This window comes from Aquarana catesbeiana, linkage group LG01, assembly GCF_042186555.1.
Source record: "Aquarana catesbeiana isolate 2022-GZ linkage group LG01, ASM4218655v1, whole genome shotgun sequence".
Taxonomy (NCBI): domain Eukaryota; kingdom Metazoa; phylum Chordata; class Amphibia; order Anura; family Ranidae; genus Aquarana; species Aquarana catesbeiana.
In genome coordinates, this window is record NC_133324.1 from 475357949 (window position 1) to 475376824 (window position 18876).

The 18876-nt window shown below is 43.3% G+C and overlaps 1 protein-coding gene across 1 annotated transcript in view; it reads left to right on the plus strand.

The window, feature by feature from the left end:
- Nucleotides 1–9625, plus strand: part of INIP (INTS3 and NABP interacting protein) — a 28809-nt gene extending 19184 nt beyond the window's left edge. The window contains exons 2-4 of the mRNA XM_073591398.1: nt 650–752; nt 3954–4044; nt 9278–9625. Of these exons, the coding sequence (XP_073447499.1) occupies nt 650–752; nt 3954–4044; nt 9278–9373 (290 nt within the window). The 3' untranslated portion in view covers nt 9374–9625. The remainder of the gene's footprint in view (nt 1–649; nt 753–3953; nt 4045–9277) is intronic.
- Nucleotides 9626–18876: the final 9251 nt, after the last annotated feature.

The following is an 18876-nucleotide window of genomic DNA, read 5'->3' on the forward strand; positions in this document are numbered from 1 at the left end:
TGTGAGTTGCTAAATGTAGTACCTTCATTAATTGTAACCATATTGCTACACTTAGAGCCACTCTCTTCTCTTTTATACTCAGTTGTGACATGACGATACTTGTACATCAAGACATCACTTGTATATCAAGTCAAAATTGATTTAAACATTTTGCTTGTCTTACAAAACACTCTCAAACCAAGGTTTTACTATACATGTTTTTTGGCGCTATAATGTGTAAAAGTATAATAGACTCTATCTAACTTTTCCATGAATGCTCTTTGCAACCTGCCTTGATTACATATTTTCTTCCCAGCTTTGCTGCATTGCTTATGTAGGTCAGTAGTGATAATGACTGCAGCATTTGGCATTCTACCTACAAATTTACCAAAGGTATTTAGTTGTTCAGAATAAATGTCATTGCTTTGTCATAGATTTAATTTTTGTATAACTGCAGTCAGGTTTGTCAATCATTTTTTATTTCTATAATCCTTTGCATCTTTAATAAAGTAACATTCCCTTCTAAACCCGATAGCTGTAAATGTTAAATTGGTTCTTTATCTTGTCTTGAATACAAATTACGCCGGTTCTTTTTTCATTTAACAAACTAAGATAATTTCTAGGAAGTTTAATTGCCTGCCCATTCCATGAATTTGTGTTTGTTCTTCAGGTTTTCCGAACAAAAACAGAGTTGCTATTTTAGCAGAACTCGACAAAGAGAAGAGGAAATTGCTTCTGCAAAATCAGTCTGGAACCAACAGCCCAGGTGCAAGGTAATGCACATGTGTTGCTTTTGTAGTTAAATGGTAACATAACATCATTTTATAAAACATGGGTAGGTGACCTTTTGAGCATAGTGTGCCGAAAAATATTTTCAAAGAAATTGAGAGTGCCAGCTACATAAAAAAAGAATGTCAACTTCACACTCTCAATCACACACATTTTTATAATGTAAATGATATAGATAATAAAAAATGTTAATTGAGCTTTCAGGGATCGATGGTAAGTGGTAAAGTAAATAGTAACTGGTACCCTTACCCAGCTGACATGTTCAGTTATACAGTTGGAAATAAAATGTGAGTTGATAACAGTCAACCTAATAGGGTTTCAGATCCGCCCCAATTTCTGCACCTTTACCCCTCAAACTTGCCCCAGTTCCTGCACCTTCACACCTCAGATCACCTCAATTCCTGCACCTTCACGCCTCAGATCAGCCCAATTTTTAATTAGTAGTTCTCAAAAGCTGGTTAATTACCAGTCCAAAACAAGAGCAGGCAGCTTGGGGCATACAATTTAACACCAGGGCCAGATCAAGCCTGTCTGATGTGAAGGTGCAGTAAAAAATGTCAGGGGGGCAGAGGATATGAGGTCAGCAGGGAAGGAGTAAGCAGTTTTCAGAGCAAAGTACAGGGCAGTGATTAGGAACAAGCAAGGAGGACAGGGGCCAACAGGGCAGTGTAGAGGAGTCAGCAGGGCAGTGTAAAGAGACCTGCAGGGAATAGGACAGGGGCCAGCAGGGCAGAAATCAAGCCACGCTGAACACCGCTCAATGCAGGCAAGTGCCGTGAGGTGGGTGGGTCAGATTTGAGGCAGGCAGAAACTAAGGTGTGAGGTAAAACACACCAAAGCTGCATTATGATAAGCTCTTATGAACAAAACTGACACACATATGCATGTCACTGTATTCCAGTGGCCAGAATAAATTATTATTCTGCCTTACAGCAGATTCAAAGTGTAATGCCGTGTACATATGGTCGGAATTTCCGACAAAAAAAGTTCGATGTGAGCTTGTAAAATTCCGACTGTGTGTAGGCTCCATCAGTTATTTGTTGTCGGAATTTCTGACAACAAAAATTTGAGAGCTGGATCTCAAATTTTCCGATAAAATCTGTTGTCGTAAATTCTGATCGTGTGTACACAATTCCGACGCACAAAATCAAGCAGAAGAGCCGCACTGGCTATTGAACTTCACTTTTCTCGTCTCATCGTATTTGTGTTGTCAGTCACCGCGTTCTTGGCGATTGGAATTTCCGACAACATTTGTGTGAACGTGTGTATGCAAGACAAGTTTGAGGCAACATCCATCGGAAATAAATCCAGGATTTTGTTGTCGGAATATCCGTCTGTACGCGGCGTTATAGTTTTTTACTGCATATGCATTAACATGCACTATTTCTCACATTAGGCAACCCATTAATTTAATAGACGTTAAGTCTGGAACTCTGCCCATTCTGACCTTTTTGTGTATTAATGCGGTAATAATACTGAAATACTTTCATTTAATCAGCAGCTGCAGCACTGATCAATGTATTCTGACAGAGGAGGAGTAATGCTGACAGAATACAGTGGCATTCCTTCATACACCTCACTTGTGTGGATGGGGAAATACGTTCGTTTTTTTTGTTTAGCTTCCTGGCTGAACGAAAAAAAAAAAACCAAAAACTATCCATGTATACCCAGTTTTAGTTTTTCTTTGGTGATCTCGCTAGTAACACACTTCCTGTCTTGGGGTGTCTCCACATTGGATGGAGGAGCAAAGGAGACACCTTTGGACAGCAACATTCTAATTCTGGGGGAGGGTAGTCTTAGGCCAGCCATACACAGAGCGAATTTCTTTCCTGCAACCATGAGTTGCAAGAAAGAAATTTGCTAGTTTCTCCCATCGACACAGACAGTCTTGAGGTGGGAATCCCTCCTGCCGGGCCATTGTCTTTGGGGGGTCAGGCACAGGCGGGAGAAGACAGTGATTATCGCTAATGGCTATAGCAGCTGCTAGCGATAGTTGTAAGAGAATCCAGCAGGCTGGTTGTACCCAAGTTGATCAATTTGGTACATTCAGCCTGCCCATTAAGGGTTCGAACCTTGTATGGCTGGCCTTAGACTAGCAGATTTAGATGGACCTGACTAACAAATAAAGCTTATCTCCAACTAACATGTTACAAACAGTTAAGCAAATGTTTTTTTTTTCCTATTGCGCTAAAGATTTTACATAAATGAATAAATACTGACCCTTGTAAGCATTCTGTCATGGGTAAATGGTTTGTCTCAACATTCTAACTGACACTTTTGCTAGACAGTTTGGTCTGTTAAAGGAATCTGAAAAATAACAGACTTACTAAGGCCAGATCACTTTGCGAAAATACATTTTAAAAAAAGCCTAAAAAAGAAAACGAATGCAGCCACCGCATGTACATTTGGGTAAGCTGCAGTATATAAAATGTTGTTTTTGGGTTTAATGCTGCTTTCACGACAAAATCTGATGAAATCAGACTGTGAATTTGTATATGCAAAATTCACTCTAAATGCTTGGTTGAAGCTCATATGGTGCAAGGGAAAGCGTAGATTTTTACCCAACACCAGCCAGCAAGATTTAATTGAGGTCAAAAACTCAAGAGAGAGAAATCCGTTGTGTTGCAATGCAATCTCATTTCACTATGCAGTTACACTCTGAAAGAGGAAAAAAAATCTATAAGTGTTACTCAACCGCAGCGGAGAAAAGTCAGGTCTTCTGCCCTTCCAGATAGGGCTGTGTTGTGTTCCAGGGCTGTAAAAATATCGGAACTGGATGGTCAGAAATAAAAAAATCTTTGGCTGAAAAAAGTCAAAGCAAAAAATTAAAACTCAGCAGCTACACATGCTGTAGCTGCAGACTTTTAATATTAGGACACTTATCTGTCCTGGAATCCAGTGATGTCGGCACCCCAGCCGATGTTTCCCTTGGCTCTCAAATGCTGCCGGCCGCCATTCGTGGTAAGGGAAACTGGCAGTAAAGCTTCCCCCCCAATCCTGAAAGGTGCAAATGTGGTGCACCGGAGAGGGGTTGAGGAAGCAGATAAGTGTAACTTCCACTTTTGGGTGGAACTCCGCTTTAGGTTTTCACTTTCACATTTAGCTGTTTACCTGATGTTAAGTTTTTTATCACTTGTCTAGGTTGACAAATGTAATAATATGCTTTGACTTTGCTTTTCCAACAGCATAGCCCTCTCAAGACCAAATGTCAACAAGGATTTCCGTGATCATGCAGAGCAACAGCATATAGCTGCCCAGCAAAAGGCAGCACTTCAGGTACATATATTATTTAGCATCTGAAATAATACTGCCTTGGTCAACACTCTCCATTAATCAGTAATTAATGGAGGGAATTTTTCTTCACAAAAACTCTGTGCTACATACTACATCCCCATTTTATGGAACACATATTTTCATTTAAATATATTCCTCAACACCTGCGTGTAAATTCACTTTGAATCAAATGCCTTTACAATCTCAGAAACTAGTAAAAAGTAGCAATGGTTGCCATGCACAGCTGCTAGATTCTGTCTGCTCCAGTTTTGATAAATTCCCTTTATACTACGTAACTAACGGGATAATCTGCTGAAAGTGGTTCCAAAGCTAAAACGTTTTTTACCTAAATGCATGCTCTGCCTGCCCCCCAAACACCTACAGTACCTGACTGCGAGAATGTGTTTCCAGCGCGATTACATCGCGCTGGTTCTTGGCGACAGGGTGCTGTACATCTCACGCTGGCTCGCTCATTGGGAAAGGAAAACTGCTTTTTTCCTATCCCGATGAGCGACAGGCATTGCTGACAGGTGTCTGGTATAAATTATGAGGGGGGACGCCACGCCAAATTTTAAATAAAAAACCGGCATGGGTTCTCCTTCAGGAGAATACCAGGCCCTTAGGTCTGGTATGGATTTTAAGGGGAACCCCCTACGCCGGAAAAACAGCGTGGGGGTCCCCCCAAAATCCATACCAGACCCTTATCCGAGCACGCAGCCCGGCCAGTCAGGAAAGGGGGTGGGGACGAGCGAGCGCCCCCCCCCCTCCTGAACCGTACCAGGCCGCATGCCCTCAACATGGGAGGGTGGGTGCTTTGGGGCGGGGGGGCGCCCTGCGGCCCCCCCTACCCCAAAGCACCTTGTCCCTATGTTGATGAGGACAAGGGCCTCTTCCCAACAACCCTGGTCGTTGGTTGTCGGGGTCTGCGGGCGGAGGGCTTATCGGAATCCGGGAGCCCCCTTTAATAAGGGGGCCCCCAGATCCCGGCCCCCCACCCTATGTGAATGAGTGTTGGGTTCATCGTACCCCTACCTATTCACCTGGGGGAAAAAGTGTCAATACAAAAACACACTAGACAGGTTTTTAAAGTAATTTATTAGGCAGCTCCGGGGGTCTTCTTCTGACTTCAGGGGTCTTCTTCCAACTTCCCCGCTCTCTCCGGCCTCTTCTCCTGGTGTCCGGTTCTTCTCCCGCTCTCCGGCCTCTTCTCCCGGTGTCCGGTTCTTCTCCCACTGTCCGGTTCTTCTCCCACTGTCCGGTTCTTCTCCCGCTCTCCGGTTCTTCTGCCGGGCTCCTCCACTATCTTCTGCTCTTTTGCCGCTCTTTTGCTAGCGGTGGCCCAGTCTTCTCCGTCGTCTTGTTCCCTCTTCTCTTCTTCCGATGTTGACACGACACTCTCTCCCGCTGTAATGCTGTGTGAGCGATGCGCAGAGACTTATATAGGCATAGGGCGTGGTCACCGGGTGATGTCATCTGGTGACCCCGTCCCTTATGACGTCACAGTCCCATCATGCCCCGGGCCGTGACGTCATAAGGGGCAGGGTGACTGGGTGACCTCACCTGGTGACCACGCCTCATGCTTATATAAGTCGTTGCGCACCTCGCACACAGCATTACAGCAGGAGAGAGCGCCGTGTCAACATCGGAAGAAGAGAAGAGGGAACAAGACGACGGAGAAGACCGGGCCACCGCTAGAAAAAGAGCAGAAGATAGCGGAGGAGCCCGGCAGAAGAACCGGACACCGGGAGAAGAACCGGACACTGCAAGAAGAGGCCGGAGAGCGGGAGGAGAACCGGACACCGGGAGAAGAGGCCGGAGAGAGCGGAGAAGTCGGAAGAAGACCCTAATAGCTGCCTAATAAATTACTTTAAAAACCTGTCTAGTGTGTTTTTTTTTATTGACACTTTTTCCCCCAGGTGAATGGGTAGGGGTACAATGTACCCCATACTCATTCACGTAGGGTGGGGGTCCGGGATCTGGGGGCTCCCGGATTCCGATAAGCCCTCCGCCCGCAGACCCTGACAACCAACAGCCAGGGTTGTCGGGAAGAGGCCCTTGTCCTCATCAACATGGGGACATGGTGCTTTGGGGTGGGTGGGCCGCAAGGCGCCACCCTGCCCCAAAGTACCCACCCCCCATGTTGAGGGCATGCGGCCTGGTATGGTTCAGGAGGGGGCTCGCTTGTCCCCGCCCCCTTTCCTGACCGGCTGGGCTGTGTGCTCAGATAAGGGTCTGGTATGGATTTCGGGGGGACCCCCACACTGTTTTTTTCGGCGTAGGGGGTTCCCCTTAAAATCCATACCAGACCTAAGGGCCTGGTATGCTCCTGAAGGGGAACCCATGCCGTTTTTTTTATTTAAAATTTGGCGCGGCGTTCCCCTCATGATTTATACCAGACACCTGTCAGCAATGCCTGGCGCTCATGGGGAAAGGAAAAAATGCAGTTTTCCTTTCCCATGAGCGAGCCAGCTCGGCGCTGGCTCCCGCGACGGGGCTCCCAGGTGTCAAATCTCGCCGATAACAGCGGCGAGATTGACACAATATCGCGGTCACCTACTGTACCTGAGTCCTACATCAATCCAGTACTATGGATGCCAGCCTCCTCTCCCCCCTCTCTCTCTCTGCTCTCACTACACTGCACTGAGAGCAGCTGGAGCTACTGTTGCCAGTCTAATGCCCTGTACACCCGGTTGGACATTGATCGGACATTCCGACAACAAAATCCATGGATTTTTTCCGACGGATGTTGGCTCAAACTTGTCTTGCATACACACGGTCACACAAAGTTGTCGGAAAATCCGATCGTTCTAAACGCGGTGACGTAAAACACATACGTCGGGACTATAAACGGGGCAGTAGCCAATAGCTTTCATCTCTTTATTTATTCTGAGCATGCGTAGCACTTTGTGCGTCGGATTTGTATACACACGATCGGAATTTCCGTCAACGGATTTTGTTGTCGGAAAATTTTATACCAAGCTCTCAAACTTTGTGTGTCGGAAATTCCGATGGAAAATGTGTGATGGAGCCCACACACGGTCGGAATTTCTGACAACAAGGTCCTATCACACATTTTCCGTTGGAAAATCCGACCGTGTGTACAGGGCATTAGTCAAATCCTGTGAGCGTTGGGCTGGGCCTTGCTGTGTTTGTCTATGGACACACGGCCTGGTTCGGTAGTGCACCCACATGTACAGTATGTGACTTGCTATGGGGGCATACAGAGAAGAGGAGGAGCCGAGAGTGCCAATGAGGGACCCCAGAAGAGGAGGTCTGGGGCAGTTTTGTGCAATACCATTGCACAAAGCAGGTGAGTATAACATGTTGTTTTATTTTATTTTTTAATTAAGAATTGCTCTTTTTTGCTATGAATATTTTAAGATAAATACAATGGGAGTTAGAAATTTTGTAAGCGGAACATTTTATTCTGAAAATTGACTTTCTACGCTGTGCAGAAATAAATGTCAACTGGAATGTGATTAGGTACAGGAACTCCTTCCATTTTGCCTATTGTAAGTTAATGAATTTACAATTACTAGCATGGACAGGGGCCACTCTATGAATTAGCCAATCATGATGATCACATTGTAACAGAGGAAGTTAGTTAAAGTGTATCTGTGGTCAAAATATAAACTTGTATGTTCATTTCCAAATTCAATTTCAACTATTTCTAACCTACTCCTAGTGATCTGAACAATTTTGAAATTGTAAACTTACTTTGTGAATTATTCAACACATTTACTTTCTTGAATTCTGACACATATTCACTATACCTTGTAAGCAGGCACTGCTGACCAAAGAATTCAGAGAAACTGCCTTCTGGACTTCAGAGGTACTGAGAGGAGTTTTAGAAGGCAGGGTCAGTATGGGAATCACAGCTTGCAGGTGTTCTGCCAAGAAGGTTCCCCTCGGTGGATAAGGACCCCCCTCTACTGCGCAGGCACAGCGCCTGCGCTGTAGGAGCCGGCGGAAATAGCCAAAGCGAAATAGACTAGAAATCAGCTGTACACGGCACCTGTAAGAGGGCCCCTCGCGGGCTCGCTTAGCTCTCCGCGCTTCGGGCACAGCCTCGCTGCGGTCGGCACTTTTTTATTCTCCCTCTAGGTCCACTTGGATGGTGGGGCTTGAACCTGGACCTAGGGCGCAGGCGCCATGTACAGCTGATTGAAGTTTTTGAGCTTCGGCTATTTTCAGCGGCTCCTAGTCATTCGTACTGCACAAGCGCAGTGCCTGTGCAGTACAGGGGGGTCCTTATCCGCCGGGGGAACTTTCTCGGCAAGACACCGGCAGCAAGGTACCATGAGCTATGCAGTCCCTGGAAATTGAAAGCAAGTTGCAGAGGAGAAGCTGCAAAGCATGCTGGAAATCCAGGAAGTTGTGGAAAGGCAGGCAGCACATACAACATGAAAGGAGGTTTTCCAAGTAAGCTTGTATTGAGAAAGTATTGTTTCTATTGTTATTACAATGTTGATGCTGTAAAATCAAATTGTATACTGTGACCATAGAACTTTTTTAGGCAACATCCCAGTTTGCAGTCTTGTGGCATGCCATCTCCAAGGCCAGATTTCAGCTTACTGCCTCAAGTCCTGAGGAGATGATTGTCTAAATATCTAAAGATATTACAAAGGCAAACTTTTTATTTAAAAAAAGGTAATAAACATGTCATACTTGTCTGCTTTGTGCAAATATTTTGGTCAGAGCAGCCCCAATCCTGCTTTTGGGTCCATCGCTGGCGCTCCTGGCTCCCCCTCTCCCCACCGTTTGCAAGCAAGTTGCTCTGTGCCTTGCAGCTTGCTCCCGAGTCGGCTGTGTGTATAAGACACTGTGCCCTCCTTACTGGCTGTTGACAGCAGTGGGAGTCGATGGCTACCACTGCTGTGTCTAAGTCAATGAGGAAAAAGAGAGTCGAGAGAGCCTCTGCTCTCATGCACATCTCCTGGATCGAAATTTTAAGGGAAAGCTTGCTGCCTCATCAAAATAATAACCTTTTCTTCTGCACTCGGACAGAACAAAACACTTGACAGTTTCTAACTCTTCCTTACCCTCTTAAAAAAGGGGGTTTGGGTTGAATTTCGGCTTGAGATTCAGGGGTACATTCTGCATATTGTCACTTGAAGCTAATGTCTGTTAATTTATTACTGTTCACTTCATGTCACTGCTCTATCATGATGTAATCCAATACCTGTCTTCAGGATAAAAAGGATAGTCTCTAACCCTGTGCTCTCTCTCTCTACAGCATGCTCATGCACATTCCTCAGGATACTTCATAACTCAAGATTCTGCTTTTGGAAATCTCATTCTCCCAGTTATCCCACGTTTGGAAGCTGAGTGACAGTGATCACCGTCATCAAGGTCTTTCAGAGACAGCGTTTGCAGCAAATATTAAATGAAATTGCTGAGGACTCTGTTTAACAATTGTACATATTTTTTCATGTTAGTCATGTGAGACTGGCACTATTCTGGCAAAATTTGCCTTACAAACCAACCGGTCATAAGAAGCCTGGTGACTGGAATGCAAGGACCCACGTTTTTGCTATGTTCTTTTGAAATGAAATAAAAATGAACTTGCTTTGTTTTGTATGTATATGCCTGTATTCTCTGGGAGCTTGTGTACGCTTGCATATATACAGTGAGGAAAAAAGTATTTGATCCCCTGCTGATTTTGTACGTTTGCCCACTGACAAAAAAATGATCAGTATATAATTTTAATGGTTGGTTTATTTTAACAGTGCGAGGCAGAATAACAACAAAAATATCTAGAATAAACTTTCAAAAAAGTTGTAAATTAATTTGCATTTTAATGAGTGAAATAAGTATTTGATCCTCATCAATCAGCAAGATTTCTGGCTCTCAAGTGTATTCTATACAGGTAACGACCTGAGATTGGGAGTACTCTCTTAAAGGAAGTGCTCCTAATCTCAGCTTGTTACCTGTATAAAAGACACCTGTCCACAGAAGCAATCAATCCATCAGATTCATATCTGTCCACCATGGCCAAGACCAAAGAGTTCTCCAAGGATGTCAGGGACATGATTGTAGACCTGTGCAAGGCTGAAATGGGCTACAAAACCATTGCCAAGAAATCAGCCCAGAACAACACGGGAGAATCTTGTCAATGATGTCAAGGCAGCTGGGACCATAGTCACCAAGAAAATAATTGGTAGCACGCTACGCTGTGAAGGACAGAAATCCTTCAGTTCCTGCAAGGTCCCCCTGCTCAAGAAAGCACATGTACAGGCCTGTCTGAAGTTTGCTAATGAACATCTGAATGTTCAGAGGAGAACGGGGTGAAAGAGTTGTGGTCAGATGAGACCAAAATCAAGCTCTTTGGCATCAACTCAACACGCCGCTTTTGGAGGAGGAGGAATGCTGCCTATGACCCGAAGAACACCATCAAACATGGAGGTGGAAACATTATGCTTTGGGGGTCAGGGGACAGGACAACTTCACTGCATCCAAGGGACGATGGACAGGGCCATGTACTGTCAAATTTTGGGTGAACACCTCCTTCCCTCAGCCAGGGCATTGAAAATGGGTCATGGATGGGTATTCCAGCATGACAATGACCCAAAACACACAGCCAAGGCAACAAAGGAGTGGCTCAAGAAGAAGCATATTAAGGTCCTGGAGTGGCCTAGCAGGTCTCCAGACCTTAATCCCATAGAAAATATGTGGAGAAAGCTGAAGGTTCGAGTTACCAAACGTCAGCCTCAAAACCTTAATGACTTGGAGAGGATCTGCAAAGAGGAGTGGGACAAAATCCAAAAACCTGGGGGCGAACTACAAGAAATTGACCTCTGTGATTGCCAACAAGGGTTTTGCCACCAAGTAACAAGTCATGTTTTGCAAAGGGGTCAAATACTTATTTCATTCATTAAAATGCAAATTGAGTTATACATTTTTTTTAAATGCATTTTTTTCTAGATATTTTTGTTGTTATTCTGGCTCTCACTATTAAAATAAACCTACTATTAAAATTATACACTGATCATTTCTTTGTCAGTGGGCAAATGTACAAAATCAGCACGGGATCAAATACTTTTTTCCCTCACTATGCAGTGTTTTGCAGGTATGAATGCAGACCAGTAACCCCTAGTAGCCAGTTCAGTTTCAGCTTTTACTGACTTGACATATCTGGTTGGTTTGAGCTATTCCACTTTGCACATTAACCAGTTCTGGACATATGCCATACATGACCTGAAAAGTTTCATCCAAAATTCTAAATACTTTGTGTGTGTGTGTGGTTCACACTGCTCCTTCTTGTCCCCTGCAGCTCTCTGGCTGCATTTACTGAACAATTGGAATTTTACTGTATCCACAGCAGCAGCTCTTGCTTCTCTTGTGTAAATTGACATTCACAGAACAGTGTCTGCAGTGTCAATAACACTTACCACACAGCAATGTTATTATTGCTACTTTATAATTACTCTGGCTCATCTATAACAGATCTGAGCTGCATTCCATGTCAGTTAAAGTAACCTGTGTTCTTTTTTTTAACCCCTAAATAATTCTTAGTTAACCCCGTTCAGCGCTAATTAACTCTTCCCTCAGCAATTTTTTTGCTGCTGAGTTTTTAAATATTTTATTATTTAATGTAAATTCTCGCATTTATTTGTTTTGTTCCTTATTTTTTCAGTGACACATTCAACAGATACTAAAAACAAAAAAAAGCTTTTATTCAATTTAAAAATAGGCTTGCAATGCTTTGTAATAGAATCTTAATTTTTAGTTTCATTATAATAGGAACAAATTGGAGAATAGTGTGTACTTTTCATCTGCAGTAACACTAGTATATGGGCTTAACATTGGCCAAACTAGGAAAACTTTTTTTTTTTGTCTGTAGATTGCATATGAAAGAAAAATAATTTATCCAAGACAAGTTGCCATGAGAAAGCCTTGTTTTTAGCAACAAAAAAAAAACAATAGATGTATTACTTTGTTTTCTTAAATAACTACAAAGTTAACGCAGAAATGTAAAAATTGCTCTGGTCTATAAAGGGTGTACAGGTGCAAGGAGTTAATGTTGCTCTTTGCAGCCAAAATATCACAGTATTGGTGCACTGTAGTCTAAATGCCTATTCTGCAAACCCTTTTGCTTTGCTTTTAATTGTAGCTCAAGTAGCAGGGGAAAAAATAATGGACAGAATGAGAAACTGAGCTGTTACTTAGTGCGGTATATACAAAAAGGTTTGCACAAAGTACTAAAGGGAGCATCACAAAATTGTCACATTTCTCAATAATAAACTTCCAGTGCTGTCACAATCATGTTGATATATATCCTAGTCATGCAGTATAGGGCACAGGATCTTTGTCTTAAAGCAAAACTTTACCCATAACAAATTGATAAAAAATAATATTCTTTAGCCAGGAACATACATTCCACATTAATAATTATGCTACCAAAATTAGTGTGTGCTGTAAGTTGCTTCCAGCATTAGAGTTTTGTTTTTTATTTTCAATTTTTTTTTTTCTTCATGCTGGGGGCTGCCATTTTGCTGAAGCCCAGAGCCCCTAAATATTAGTAAATCATAAAGTGGAACGAAACTCATTTATTTAGACCCCTTTCACACTGGAGGCGTTTTTCAGGCGATAAAGGGCTAAAAATAGCACCTGTAAAGTGCCTGAAAAACGCCTCCCCTGCAGCCCCAGTGTGAAAGCCCAAGAGCGGTGCGCTTTGCTGGACCTTAGAAAAAATCCTGCAAGCAGCATCTTTGGAGCGGTGTACCGCTCCTCCACTGCTCCTGCCCATTGAAATGAATGGGAACCGCTGCCGAAGTGCCTGCAAATCGGCTTTTCAGGCGCATTTAACCCTTTAAATTAGACGTTTGTTATGTCAATATATTGGAGACTATGCAAATGAAAAATATTGAAAATTTAGAGAAAAATCTGCAAAGCAGTTACTGATTCGAGAGAATAATTATCAACTGTATAATACTCAATAAATCAATATCTAAGAGAACATGAATGAATATAAGGTAAAAATCAACACAACATAATTACCCGTTCCAAAAATGGCTACTGGTCTGAATTGCTGGTTACCATATAATATGTTCTATTTTCATAATGGGTATCTGTTTGTATATTGGTGCTGATGAATATATATCCATATTATGCAGGGGCTCTGGTAACCGGTACAATATACAATACACTCAGTATAATTTTGATTAATCAATATCACATAAAATGATTATCTATATGGATATACGTATAATTCTTGTATATTCTATTAATACTTATCTAGGAAAACACATGCTAGAGGTATATTTTTATACAGTTATAGTCACAATTCATGTCTTTCATAACACTGATTGGCATTTTAAAACAATTCTTATTTAATTTGTTCTTACATCTAATGCCCTGTACACATGATAGGATTTTCCAATGGAAAATGTGTGATAGGACCTTGTTGTCGGAAATTCCGACCGTATGTAGGCTCCATCACACATTTTCCATATGAATTTCCGACACACAAAGTTTGAGAGCTTGCTATAAAATTTTCCAACAACAAAATCCGTTGTCGGAAATTCCAATCGTGTGTACACAAATCTGACGCACAAAATGCCACGCATGCTCAGAATAAATTAAGTGGGCGGCACAGTGGTGTAGTGGATAGCACTTTCGCCTAGCAGTAAGAAGGGTCGCTGGTTCGAATCCCAACCACGACACTACCTGCCTGGAGTTTGCATGTTCTCCCTGTGCCTGTGTGGGTTTCCTCCGGGTACTCCGGTTTCCTCCCACACTCCAAAGACATGCTGGTAGGTTAATTGGATCCTGTCCAAATTGTCCCTAGTATGTATGAATGCGCGTTAGGGACCTTAGATTGTAAGCTCCTTGAGGGTAGGGACTGATGTGAATGTACAATGTATATGTAAAGCGCTGCGTAAATTGATGGCGCTATATAAGTACCTGAAATAAATAAAAATAAATAAATAAATTAAGAGACGAAAGCTATTGGCTACTGCCCCATTTATAGTCTTAGTCTTTAGAGTTTAGCTGTATACACATCCCTGGGGTCCTCACAATAATTATTGCTAAAGGCTTTGTTTGATAATGGCTTGTCTCACCTGGGAAAACAATGGCGTTTGCTGGGTTTCCCAAGCTTTATTTTTGCTTCAAAGTTTCTAAATTGAATCTAGTTTAGAGATAATAAAATATACTTTTTGATCAGACAATCTATGTACAGATTTATAACTGAGTGACAAGAACACAGCAGGAATACATTGCGGAACAAATGAGTCGGGCAACATGGAAGGTTGGAAACCATAGTTTGCCATAAACGGGGACAATCGGGAAGCAGAATTCAAGGAGCTATTGAGAGCAAACTCCGCCCACAGTAAGAGGTCTGACCAGTTGTTATGATGGTCAGAAATACAGCAATGTAGGAATTGCTCCAAGGACTGATTGACTCGTGCTGCGGCCCCATTAGACTGTGGGTGATACGCAGGGGAGAAAGCAAGCTGAATTCCCAACTGTGCACAAGAGGCTCGCCAGAACAGGGACACAAACTGACTACCCCTGTCCAAGACAATTACCTTGGGTAGCCCATGTAAGCGAAAGATCTCCCGTGCAAAAAGGGAAGCCAGTTCCTTAGAAGTGGGCAACTTCTTAAGTGGAATACAATGGGACATTTTCGAGAACCGGTCAACCACCATAAGGATAACTGTTGCGCTGGGAGTTGGGTAACTCCACAATTAAATACATAGACGGGTGGATCCAGGGCCTCTCTCCATTGGGTATGGATTGTAGGCGGCCCACTGGAAGGTTTTGTGGAGTCTTACTCTGAGCACACATGGAACAGGCAGCTACGAAGGCTGTTACATCAGCACGTAGACTAGACCACCAGAATTGTTGGGAAATGGCCCAAAAGAGTTGATTCTTCCCAGGGTGGCCAGCAACCATGGGAGAATTGTAAGTCTGGAACACGGCAGTACGGAGACTCTCTGGGACAAAGCAGCGGTCACAAGGTTTCTTAGGATGAGCATGGACCTGAGAAGCAAGAATTTTGTCACCCAAAGGAGAAGTGAGACTGGTGCGAACCGTAGCCAGAATATGATCAGGTGGAATGACAGGAACCGGAACCGACTCCATCTTGGAAATGGAGGAGAATTGTTGTGACAAAGCGTCAGCCCTTACATTCTTAGTACCCGGTAAGAATGAGACAATGTAATTGAAACTAGACAAGAAAAGAGCCCATCTGGGAGAGAGGCGTTTAGCCTCAGACAAGAATGTCAGATTCTTATGGTCAGTAAGAATGAGAACCGGCACAGTGGTACCTTCGAGGAGATGTCTCCATTCTTTCAGGGCTAAAATGATCGCCAACAGCTCTCTCACCAATCTCGTAACTGCACTCCGCAGGTGACAATTTCTTGGAAAAGTAGCCACAAGGATGCATAGCACTCTCAGAGGTAGAACGTTGAGACAGAGGAGTGCCAACACCAGTCTCAGAAGCATCAACCTCAAGGATAAAAGGTAACGTAGGATCAGAATGTGCCAACACAGGAGCAGAAACAAAGGTAGCCTTGAGACTCTCAAAGGCCTTAACCACTTGACCACTGGGCACTTAAACCCCCTTCCTAATCAGTAAAAAAATGAATTTTTCTTTTTTTCTGTTCTAAAATTTAGCAAATTAGTAATTTTTCTTCGTAAATTTTGCCCAAAATTTATACTGCTACATATCTTTAGTAAAAATAAGTACAAATTGGTGTATATTATTTGGTCTTTGTGAAAGTTAGAGTCCAAAAGCTATGGTGCCAATATCTGAAAATTGATCACACCTGAAGTACTGACGGCCTATCTAATTTCTTGAGACCCTAACATGCCAGAAAAGTACAAATACCCCTCAAATGACCACTTTTTGGAAAGAAGACATTCCAAGGTATTTAGAAAGATGCATGGTGAGTTTTTTTTAAGTTGTCATTTTTTCCCACAATTCTTTGCAAAATCAAGATTTTTTTTTCACAAAATTGGCATATTAGCAGGTTATTTCTCACACACAGCATATGCATACCACAAATTACACCCCAAAACACATTCTGCTATTACTCCCGAGTATGGCGATACCACTTGTGTGAGACTTTTACACAGCCTGGCCACATACAGAGGCCCAACATGCACGGAGCACCCAGGCCAATTCTGACATTTCTCTCCTACATGTAAAAATCATAATTTATTTGCTAGAAAATTACATAGAACCCCAAAACATTTAGCAAAGACCCTAGAGAATACAATGGCCATTGTTGCAACTTTTTGTCTTGCACAGTATTTGCGCAGCAAATTTTCAAACGCGTTCTTTTTGGAAAAAAAAACAAAACAGTAAAGTGTTGTGCTTTAAAAAAAAGCAAAACAGTAAAGTTAGCCCAGTGTTTTTGCATAATGTGAAAGATGAAGTTACGCGGAGTAAATAGATACCTAACATGTCACCCCTCAAAATTGCAAACGCTCGTGGAATGGTGCAAAACTTCGCTACTTAAAAATCTCCATAGGCGACGCTTTAAAATGTTTTACTGGTTACATGTTTTGAGTTACAGAGGAGGTCTAGGGCCAAAATTATTGCTCTCGCTCTAACATTCGCAGCGATACCTCACATGTGTGGTTTGAACACCATTTTCATATGTGGGTGGGACTTACGTATGCGTTCACTTCTGCATGCAAGCACACGGACAGGGGCGCTTTATAAGAAAAATTTTATTGTTCATTTTACTTTATTTCTTTTAGTTTGACACTTTTTTCCCCTAAAAAAAATTTTTTGATCACTTTTATTCCTATTACAATGAATGTAAACATCCATTGTAATAGGAATATGGCATGACAGGTCCCTCTTTACAGTGAGATATGGGGTCAATAAGACTCCACATCTCACCTCTAGGCTGGGAAGCCTGAAAAAAAAAAAAAAGATCCTGGCTTCGATCGTAGCTGTGAGTCGGTAGAAGCACCGAAGGGGGGGTTGTCCCCTCTCGCCTCCTGTAAGAATGATCAAGCAGTGGAACAGCCTCTATGATCCTTCTTATGGTGTAGGGAATCGCCGGCTGAAAAAACTGATATCTGAATGATGCCTGTAGCTGCAGGCATCATTCAGATATCCCCACACAAATTCAAGGACGTCATATGATGGCCGGCGGGTGGGAAGTGGTTAAAAATTGCAGGGTATTGCAGGGTATTGCAGAGTATTGCGGGGTATTGCAGAGTAGTGCAGGGTATTGCAGAGTAGTGGGGGGTATTGCAGGGTATTAGAGTATGGAGGGATGGCTGAGCATGGATGGATGGCTGGATGTGACTGCAATTGTCACAGAGCAGTGCTGTGGGCACTACACATCCAGCCCACAGCGCTGCTGCCATCCGATCTCTCCCTCTCTCCTCTCACACTGTACTGATTGGTGCACAGAGGGGAGGGAGGAACCGGCATCATTACATGACGCCGGTTTGTTTACATGTGATCACATGTAGATGAGCCGGGTCCTCTGGGGGCGCACGAGAGCAGGATTCTGCAAGGACGTCCATGGACGACCACCCAGAATAAGCCGACCGCGCTGCAGCCGTCTTTCGGCTATGGCCCGGTCGGCATGTGCTTAATGGACTCCGGAGACCAACTCTGTGCATTACCGTCCTTTCTGGTTATATCAGTCAGGGGCTTGACCAGAAACGAGAAGTTACGAATAAACTTCCGATAATAGTTAGCAAAGCCAAGAAAACACTGCAGAGGATGTAAACCCACGGGTCGGGGACACTAGGACTGCTGAAAGTTTCTCTGGGTCCATTGAAAAAACCAGCAGTCGAATCGACATAATCCAGGAATTTAATCTGTTCACGGTGAAATTCGCACTTCTCCAATTTACAATAAAGATTGTTCTCTTAGTTTCTGAAGCACACGACAGACATCTGTGTGGTGGCTCTCCAGAGACTTGGAAAATATGAGGATATCGTCGAGATAAATCACCACACATAACTGCAACAAATCTCAGAGGACATTGTTAATAAATTCCTGGAAAACTGCCGGGGCGTTACAAAGGCCAAAAGGCATTACCAGGGACTCATAATGGCCTGTTCTGGTATTAAATGCAGTTTTTCACTCGTCACCCTCCTTATTCCTCAAATCAAGCTTCGTGAAAACCGTTGCTCCCTTGAGGCGGTCAGATAACTCCGTAATCAATGGAATCGGATAGGCATTCTTAATCGAGAAGCGATTGAAAACCCTATAATCAATACAAGGTCTCAGTTCTCCACTCTTCTTCACAAAGAAGAAACCAGCATCAGCAGGAGATGAGGATTTGCGGATGAAACCTCGAGAAAGTGCGTCTGCAACATACTCCTCCATGGCCTTATCCTCCAAGACCGGTAAAGGGTAAACCCAGCCACGAGGGGGTATGGCACCAGGTTGAAGGTCAATTGCGCAATCATACGACCGGTGTGGAGGCAAACTACAGGCCTGACCATTGTCAAAGACATCGCTAAAATCGCGGTACTCCTCCGGCAGGGAGGAGAGTGAAAAGGTGCACAGGACCTTGGATACCTTCTGGAAGCATGTCTTACTGCATTGTGGCGACCAGAAGAGAACCTCAGCACGGAGCCAATCAAAAATAGGATTTTTTTAAAACCGCTTACCTGTAAAATCCTTTTCTTGGGATTACATCACGGGACACAGAGCTCTATTCATTACATCATGGATTAGATAGCCACCTTCAGGTGTTGGACACTGGCAACCCTAATTGTAAGGAGAGTTCCTCCCCTATATAACCCCTCCCATATGGAGAGTACCTCAGTTTTGTAGCAAAGCATTAAGTATCCCGATGCATATATATTCATAAATCACGAAGAGGGGGCGGGGAGCTCTGTGTCCCG